Raw genomic sequence first — 9,761 nt, 5'->3', positions numbered from 1 at the left:
ATTGGCTATGAGGGAGTGAGGGGCGGGGCGTGTCGGGGTTGCTGTGGGGATGAGGGACGCGGCTGCGGTAGCGGAGTGAGGGACGGGGCAGAGACCGGAGCGAGGGACGGGGGAGAGACCGGAGCGAGGGACGGGGGAGAGACCGGAGCGAGGGACGGGGGAGAGACCGGAGCGAGGGACGGGGGAGAGACGGAGCGGAGTGAGAGATCGGAGTGAGGGACGGGGGAGAGACCGAGCGGAGTGAGAGACAAGGGACACCGGGCCGGGTTGCGGGACACGGGGTGCCGGACAGGGGACATCGGGAGCCGAGGGAGCCGCTGGAGCTCCCTCGGGAGGTTTAGGTTGGTGTCTGGGATGATTCTTCCCCCAGAGGTGGTCGGGCACGGGAACAGGATCCCCCATAGTGGTCACATTTCCGAGGCTGGCGGAGTGTGAAGAGCATTTGGACGGCACTCCCAGGTATTGTATTATTATTATTTTCTGCCCCTGATGAGGGGAGAGAATGATGTATCTGATTCCATCTTATCAGAAGGGTAATTAATTACTTTATTATACTATATTATTCTATATTATATTACACTGTGTTACATTACATCTAAACTGAATCTGCCAAGCACACAACCCTGCACACGCTGCCCAGAATCTCGTGCCTGTCCCCCAGCAGTCCCGACACACACACACACACACACACCTGGCACTGACAGGCCAAGGAAACAAAACACCATCACTGTGGGTAAACAATCTCCTTGTTGCATTCTGCTTTGGCAGAAACACAGGCACAGCAAATAAGAATTGTGTTTTCCCTTTCTCTGAGGTTCAGAGAATGTGAATCCCAGAAATATTCTTGGGAAGAATTGTGCCTTGCTTTTCTCTGTGAAGGGAAATGTGGTGACACCCAGGCACGTGCTGGGGTCGGCCTGTCCTGCACAGGGCCAGGAAATCCTGATGGGTCCCATCCCACTCAGCATATTCTTTGATTTTATGTTCCATATTCTTTGATTTTATGTTCCATTTTACATGTTTTGTCATCACACACACAGGAACTTGGCTAAACTTTTCCTTCCCAAACACGCAGCAGCAAAATTGTGCTTTGCAGGCTGTTCCAAGCACATTTGGTTCCTGCTTCATCTGCCACTTGTTTTCCCTGCACAGGTGAGCAGTGACTATGGATTTGGACAGCATGTTCTCAGGCTCTTCCCTGCAGAGCCTTGCCAAACTGCTACGTGATGCTCCAGAGGAGGATGATGATGATGATAATGTGGTGAGCCTTTCATGAGAATTGCTGCTTCTTTTACATATTGTGCCATAGCCTTATGTTGTTAATCAAGGAGAAGCAAATCTCTTTTTCTTCAGAGTAAAAGCACAATGAAAACTGTGGTGGTGTTCACAGGGGTCCCAGGATGAGGGAAGAGATGAGAATATTGACTCCATGTTTCAGAAGGCTGATTTATAATTTTATTACATATATTATATTAAAAGAAAATTACATACTAAAACTATACAAACGAACAGAAAAAAGGATTTCATCAGAAGGCTTGAAAAGAATGGAAAAGAATTATAATAAAATCTTGTGACTGACCAGAGAGTCTGAGATAGCCAGACTGTGATTGGCCATTAATTAGAAACAACCACATGAGCCAATCACAGATGCACCTGTTGCATTCCACAGCAGCAGATAACCATTGTTTACATTTTGTTCCTGAGGCTTCTCAGCTTCTCAGGAGGAAAAATCCTAAGGAAAGGATTTTTCATAAAATATGTCTGTGACAGAAAACCTTAGAAGGTTTTGGTCTGAGTGAAACAGCTCAAGGATCCTTTCAGAGTAACAAGCTCTTGAGAATGAGCAAAATGCCCCAGGAAAACAAGGAGACATTGTGAGCACCACATGTGAGTGAGGTTTAGTTTTTCAGCCTGAAGGAAAAGAGAACATGGACTTGAAAGAGCTTTAGATACTTCAGATTTCCCCTGCTTTTCCCTGAACTCTGCTGGAGATGAAGGCAATTACAACCAGATATGAGGGGAAAAATTTGCTGCTCAGCTTCTGAGTAAGGACCAGAATATCCAGAGGCAACTGAGTGTATTAATTGTGTAGGTCAGGCATTGAAGAGCTGCAGAGATAATTGATCACTGAAGTACAACTGGTGTTTGGTGGTTGTAAAATAGGGAAAGGGGAACAATCATTCTAAGGTGCATAATCTGAATGAATAATTGGAGAAATATCTGATTGTGTTCTTCTGTATCAATTCCTCTCAGGAGCAGATGAAAATCTCAGTGTTGGGAGAACATGCATTATTCCTGCAACATGCAACACCTGATTTTATCCAGGCCTGCCTGTGTGCTGGGAAGAAATATTCCCAGGAGCCCCAAAGGTGGCAGCAATGTAGAAGGCCTCTGTGAAGGCTCCAAACTTGGCCAAGTCAGAATTTTTAACAGGTCATATTATGACATGGATAACAACAACAAAAAAAAAAACAAAAAAAAAAAAACAAAAAAAAAAAACAACAAAAAAACAAAAAACCAAGCAAACACACAACAAACCCACAAAAACAAACAAAAAAAACCCCAAAAAACAAAAAGAAAAACAAAAAATCAACAAAAAATCCCTAAAACAAACAGAAAAACCCCCAAACAAACAAACAAACAAAAACAGATAACCAAAAAAAGAAAACCCAAAAACCAGATAACAAAAATGGAAATGCCTGAGTGTTCCTCCAAGTCATTCCTCAACAAAGAGCTGACCAGCCCCAGTAATGGCAATCCAAGTGATATTTGGGATAAAAGGGGTGCAAATCCCTTGAAGTTTTATTTCAGTGGTTTCAGATGTGATCCTTCACACCCCAACTATCCTCCAGCTGTTTAATGCCTGCATTTTAAACCCTGCATTATTGCTGTACATCTCTGCAGTAAACATCCTGATTTTAAAAGGAATTTGTTTACATCTTATTAATAAAATGAATGACACTTCAGAGACAGAAATGGAAAGTTGCCACAAGAGATGTCAATTAAGTCTGAGTCAATCTGGGTAAATTGAAATCTTTATTTTGATTTAATTTAATGCTCTGTGCATATGAGGCACTTTTATTGAACCAAGGAATCTTCATATATAGAGAAATGCCTCACTTTAGCCTATTAGCACTAAATTGATTCATAATTAGAAGAAAATGTTCTTGTCTCATGATCTCTACAGTAAAAAGCAATCCAAGTGCTGTGATGGGGCTTTCATGTAGCACCCTTGGTTTCCTGTAATATTTTCATGGCAGGCAAAGCATGGAAATTTTGCCAAAATGCCATGGAAACCAAAACTCACAAAGCACATCTGTCTGTGTGACTGGGCTTCTGTGAGTCCTGCTTCAGCCCAGTGTGTCAAGGTCACTTTCTGCTGTGTCAGAGTGAAGAAAAGAGAATTTCCAGTGGTTCACTCATGAAACTGTGGGATAATGTGTTTTCAGTTCTATCAGGGGTTTGTTTGACCTTAGATGATGTGTTGTATTTACTGACATCATTGTTGTAACCAAGCTTGGCTCTATAAAAACTGATTTAAGATGCTCTTGCCTTTCTTTGCAGCCACGCTGTTCTGTTGGTGCCATGACTCCTGGGAGTGTTGGACCAGTCAAAAAAGAGACCACCAGTAAGGAGGAGCATTTGTGTGGTTTGGCATTCAGTCTCATCTACAGTTCAGCCTTTTTTTAATTTTAATTTAAAATTTAAATTTTAAATTCTGCTGAATTTACAATTCAGTTACAGCAAGCTGTAACAGCTATAAAAGAAGGGTCAGTGATGTTTGAGATGGGCATAGCATGACATTCCTTACAATTACACTATAAAATTATTCCTTTCCTGAAAGTTTAACTCTAAAACATGCAAAGATGAGCAGAAAGGGCAATGCCAGAGCAGCCTCCAGTGGAAATGATAGCAGTTCAGAGCACAGCCTGGTCAGGGGCTGCAGGGATCATAACTGAGCAGCAAAAGCTCCATATAAGAACTCAGGAAAGACAGGAAGGCAGTTTTGGTGGAGACTTGGCAAAGTTAGTGTTAAGTTTTTTTAGAGCTGAGGTTGTCATATTATTGAGCCCTAAGAAAGGCCAACAAGGGCCAGGGTGAGTTTTGCAGGAAAGGAACTGTGGCAAATAAAATAGATTATTTTTGCTTTTATTGCTATCCAACAATAACCAGAGATTCTACTCTAAAACTTTCAAGTTTCACATTTACCAGCTTACTAAAAGAATGTTTTTCTATGCAGGACAGACATAAATCATCCTGTTCTGCCCAAAAACTTTCACGTGTATCCAGCACCTTGTCTGGGCTGTGCCCAGTAATTAATGGGAAGAGCTGGATTTCTGTGTGAGGAGGTGATCCTCTAGTGAATGACTGCTCACTGAAAATCTCCTGTCAGGGGGCTTGTGGAAGATTAGTATTTCATCCCTCTACACTTTACTGATTTTGAAGTGCTAGATATTATATGCCAGAAAGGAGGATTTCCAGGAAATAAAGGTTGGGTAAAGAAGATTTAAGTGAAAGGAAAACATCCTCCCTCTGCAAATCCTCATTCATAAGAGAGTAAGGTGAAGAAGACTGTAATCATTACCTAGAATGCTTTTAATGCAAAGATTTTTCTAAAGCCTAGAAATACTTTTCCAGGCTTTAGAAAAGGCTTTTCTTTCTTTTTTTTTTTTTAATTCTTGAAAAATATTCTAAGCTTTCAGCAGCACTTGAGGAACAGAGACATTTCAAAATGTATCACTGAGATTTTTCTCCTCACTCACAGGTACTTTTCAAGTGAAATCTGAAAACAAGAAAACCATTTGGAATACAGAGGAGGTCCCAGAAGGATCTGAATTTGATGACACATGGGACCCTAGAGAAAAACCAGAGTAAGAAAGCTGAGACTGCCTGTGTGGGCTTCACATGGCATTAATGGAAATGAGACTTAAACAGCATCTGCAGCCATCTGAAAAGATTGTGTCGTGCAAGAAGAAAGATATCAGAGTTGCATCTAAAGCAATATGTGAAGAATGGTTTTAACCCCTCTCTTGAAATCTTCTGATCTCAGAACAGAAACTTAGTGTTGGTTTTTCCAGCATAAGTTTATGTGCAGTGTCAGTTACTTGTATAAAGTGGGATTAGGAGGGGAAGTAGGTCAGAAAAACGATTTATTAACTTTAAAATATGCCATTTGTGTGAAATACCTGCTTTTTCCTGCTGCAACTGAGCTGCATCCATTTTTCCATACTCATAAATTCATAAAGTACTCCAATGTATATTTGCATTTCAAAGATTTAAGCTCTTTAGAGACAAATAGCACTGCAGAAGGAAAACTGTGTGCAGGCAATTTTGAGCTCTTAAATCTTGTCACTCAATCTTAGCCTGTCAAAGCACAACTTGAAACCAGAGGCTTTTCCCTTGCTCACAGAAAAACAGTAGCAAAAACATTCTTGAAATTAGGCATGTGAGTTGGAGTTTGTAGAGGTCAGAAAGCCCTGAGGGTCAGTCCATAAAGCAGATTTTGCATTTCCAATCACTGTTTCAATGTCCTGAAGTGTTAAATGCTGGAGCACATGGCCAGTAGCCCATGAAGCTGCACATTGTGCACCAGAATCTTCATTTTTTTCTGCATGTAAGTCAGGACATGAGGAGTCCAATTTCCCAGTTAAACACAGGACCTGAGACCCACCTTTCTAAAAATGAGGGTTTCAATTTCCCAGCTAAACACAGGACCTGAGACCCACCTGAGCAGAGACTCAGCCTTTCTGAAAATGGGGTTTTCAATTTCCCAATTAAACACAGGACTTAAGACCCACCTGAGCAGAGACTCAGCCTTTCTGAAAATAATTTGGAATTCACCCTCATGCACAGTTGTCCCTGAAATGGTCACTGTCAGGTACAGAACACGCTGTCTGTATTGTGGACACAGAGATTTTCTTGTGCTGTTCTTTGACCCTTCCCCTCTGCAGTGCTTCTCCAGCCTCAAGCACTTCTGACCCTTGTTGCACAGATGAAGAGAGAGAATATAAGTCTTTACAATAGTTCATCAAATGAAGCAAAGAAAAAGTGCTAAAAGGAAAACAGATGGCCACAGAGGTGCATCCAGAGCTATTAGACACATTTGTCACTGACTTAGGAATTATTACATATGCAGATGCACACTGGAGATGTGAAAGATTTTCAAACAGCTTAGACAAGTGATCCACCCCAGTAATTTTGCTGAATTTAGTAGGAGTAGCATATGTTATAAATACAAATTCAGTTTTCCTTTCCTCATTCATTAATTACCAAGAGCAAGGGAATACGTGATTCCACATTTTGTAGATGTGAAGAAAAAGAAAATAAATGCTAGCTGAATGCAAAGCTACAGTCTGGCTTAAGAGTGCAATGCTCAGGCTGCGAGAATATGCTAAAGGACAGAACAGAACACATGTAATTGTGGCATCTCCCTTTTCAAATCCATTCCCAGGAGTTTGTGCTGTTTGACTTGCTGATAAGCATTAGGAAGCATTTCCTGATCCTACCAAGGCTGGTTGGGGAAGCAGAGGCAGCACAGTGAGAGCTTTGGGAGGTGGAGTGAGTGATTTTCACCTATCTTCCAGCTGTCCCAGTCATGGCACTGAACAGAAACCCAGTGCAGATGGATTGGAGCCTTGAAGGGAGACTGCAAAGGAGGAGAGGCAGTGTGAGGAGGATTTAGAGTCCTCTGAGAATCACAGTCTCCTTCAGCCTCCTGCTCCAGAATTCCTAGGCAATGGCTTCTCTTTGGCAGGTATGAGATTTCCTTCAAGCAGCACGTGGGAACAGAGGATGTCTTCTTTGGGATGACTGGGAAAGATCCCTCCACTGCCTGCTGTGAAGATATAGTGGTGAGCTGAGCCTGGAGCTCTGGTCCCTTCTCTGTGCTCTCTCTCTGCCTTTCCCACCTCCCCATCTTTCTGAGGGATGGAATGTAAACACCAAGTTCCACTGCTGCCTTTGACTGACCTCCTGTAGCACTATCTCGTGGTTCTCAAGGCATTTTGAGATGGCATTTACACTTGCTAACCTGAGGAACTTGTGTATCTCCTCAAGGACCAAGTGTGCTCAAGGCAATCTCTGCAAATGCATATGCCCCATATAAACTTAAAGAGAATAAAATGTAGCTCTAAGATGAAGTTTCATCTTGGACGCACTTTTGGAGAGGAGAGGAGCTGGGAAGGAGATTTTTTTTTCATCTTCCTGCATTTTTTACAAGCTGTGTGGGCTAGCAAAATGCTACAATACTGACAGCCTTTAAAGTTCCAGCTATCAGATCCTGCCTCATCATTATATAATCAAAGGCCTCCCTGGTTTCTGAGCTCCAGGACAGGTAGAAGTGCTGTGTTATCTTTCTAGCAGAAGCAAACTGTCCCTGCAATGCACAAAGCCCGAGGCTTTGCTGAGTGTTGAACACCTGTCAAGCACATTAGCAGCTCAGGAACTGGAAGAGAATAGGATATCAATACACATCACTAAGCTATTGAAAGCAGTCATTATCACTGTCGGATTTGCTCTGATACAAATTACCTACTCAAAACGTTGCTCTTTGATACTAGCATTGAAATATTCATGAAAATGAGCTCTTTTATGGCTTTTAGGGCAACATATGTAATCACAGCTTTACCTCTGCCCATCGTTTCAGATTAAAATCAAGCTGCCAGAGACCAAGTACTCAGACATCACATTAGACATCCAGGACAAGGTTCTTGACCTTCGAACTCCCAAAAAGTAAGTGCAGCACAACTGATAAAAGTCCAGTTAATATCCTGTTTGAAATGGGGTTTAGCCAAGCTTTTAACTGCAGTCTGTGTGGAAAGCAAAGCTAAAGATTGTACTATTAATAATTGCTTGTGAAAAATAAATACAGAAAAACCACTCATAGTCCATCCATAGGTGCACAATCTGCTGGCTTTGAATCTGTGATGCTGTCCAGTAAAAAGCTTTGGGACAGATTTTGGCTACTTAAACAACAAGTATCAGGGGCTCAAAACACCTGGCAAAAAGCTGCCCAAGATCTTGAAAGACTTAGTCTAGTATTCCAAAGCACTAATTTGTACAAATGCGTATGACTGAAGGTGGTAAAAAAAGTGCAGAATAATTTTCAATAGCTGAAAGCCAAATTATGGACATACCCAAGCAAAAATGCAGAGCTGGAAATGTTACAAGGTTTTCTAAAGAGTTTTCCTTTGATTTTTTTAATAGGGCTATTTCAAGCCTACAAAGATAACTGATAATACACTCTTGGATTTCTCAGTCTTCCTCCATCTCTCCCTCAGTGTGTAATTCCTCTGCCTGAGATTTCCTGATAATTCCCATGTCTGTTTTGCTCAAAGTCCTTCTTCACAAAGGCTGTTTTTATAAGAAACCTTAATCCTCTCTGGGCTGACTTGCTGCACTGAATGGGGTGTGGGAAGATCTATATGAGAATAGCTTTCTGCAGATGAATTCCAGGAGCAGGCCATGGATTAAGGCCTAAAGAAGTCCCCAGCAGACTAACTATAGAAAAGCCTTTTTTCTCTGCCAAAACCAGGCAAAATCAGTTACCCTGTGCTTGGTTTTAACCCAAGGATGCAACAGGAGTGGAAGAAGGTTTGGGAATGTTTGTTTTGAAACTGGAAAATTGGGAGAAATAATTGTTCAGCTAATGACTTGCTGAACCTATGGGCAGTAAAAGAAGGAGCTTAATGCAATGCTGCAGATGTAGGAAAACCTCAGCATCCTTTTCCTTTTGCAATTCTATTTTTTGGTGACTCAGATCTGCCATTATCTTCTCAGTACCCAGCTGTCTCTAGTCACAAGCCTAGCAAATAAAAAGTTCACCATAAATCTGATGGTTGCTTGGGTACAGCCTGAACCAGTGCTGCTTTCACAAATATAAGTGCAAGTCTCAGTATGAGGGAAACAATCAAGATGTCAAGTTCTACATACTGAAAAACTTTATTCTCCCATAGATGGGTAAAAAGACTCCAAGCAACTGCTTCCAGCTCTGTAGTTCTGGGGCTGCTCCTAAGCCAGGCTGCTTTTAAGTGATAAAAATATTTCAATATTTCTATCAATATCCAGTTTTGCTGTGCATGAAGTGTTGCAGGAACCCCATCACAACAAGGAGATTTATTGGGATAAGATTCCCTGCCATACTGACTGAGGAATTGCAGGAGTAAATTGCAATGATTTCTCAACTGCTCACCTGGTCTGAGACACTGACATCCCCTGTGTCCTGTTTTACAGCAAGCTGCTGCTGCACCTCCCCTACCCTGTGAACAGCAAGGAGGGCAGAGCTCGTTTTCTCTCTGAAGAGGAGATCTTGGAAGTCACCTTGAGAGTGTCAAGGAAGTTGGATTTCATCAATTTTTCTGATGGGTAGAAAGATAGAGAAAGTTTGCAAAAACTAATGTTCTAGTTTGAAGGCTTTTGGAAACCCAACTTGTTCTGAAATAGTAGATGGCTTCCCTTGAGCAGTCCAGGGAATGTCTCTGGAGAAATGAGTCAGGAGGAGCACAGCACCACAGCTTCTAACAGCTGATGCTGTCTGACCCTCACACTGCTCTGGTTAACTTTCTGCTTCCTGCAGTCTGGAACAGCCCCTGTGAGTCAGAAAGTGGGAGATTTCAATTCAAAAGCCACAGGAAGCCTTTGTGTGGTCATGGCTGAGGTAGCACAGTGAGGCTCAGGACAATGTCTGCTGCTTTGGTTCCATTCCAAGCCTTGCAAGTGCTACTGTCCTTGCTTGGTGTCCAGTGCTGGGACTGGGGCCAGTT

General features: G+C 42.2%; 1 protein-coding gene across 1 annotated transcript; it reads left to right on the top strand.

Annotated features, from left to right (window-relative positions):
• The first annotated feature begins 225 nt into the window (after window positions 1-225).
• On the top strand, window positions 226-9,377 carry DNAAF6 (dynein axonemal assembly factor 6). The gene is made up of 7 exons (XM_059483211.1): window positions 226-459; window positions 1,153-1,261; window positions 3,565-3,628; window positions 4,766-4,871; window positions 6,755-6,851; window positions 7,646-7,731; window positions 9,232-9,377. The coding sequence occupies exons 2-7, from the start codon at window positions 1,166-1,168 to the stop codon at window positions 9,365-9,367; spliced, it is 585 nt and encodes a 194-aa protein (XP_059339194.1). The 5' UTR covers window positions 226-459; window positions 1,153-1,165; the 3' UTR covers window positions 9,368-9,377.
• Window positions 9,378-9,761: the final 384 nt, after the last annotated feature.

Source organism: Ammospiza nelsoni, chromosome 15 (assembly GCF_027579445.1).
Source record: "Ammospiza nelsoni isolate bAmmNel1 chromosome 15, bAmmNel1.pri, whole genome shotgun sequence".
Taxonomy (NCBI): domain Eukaryota; kingdom Metazoa; phylum Chordata; class Aves; order Passeriformes; family Passerellidae; genus Ammospiza; species Ammospiza nelsoni.
This window is presented reverse-complemented; position numbering and strand designations above follow the sequence as displayed.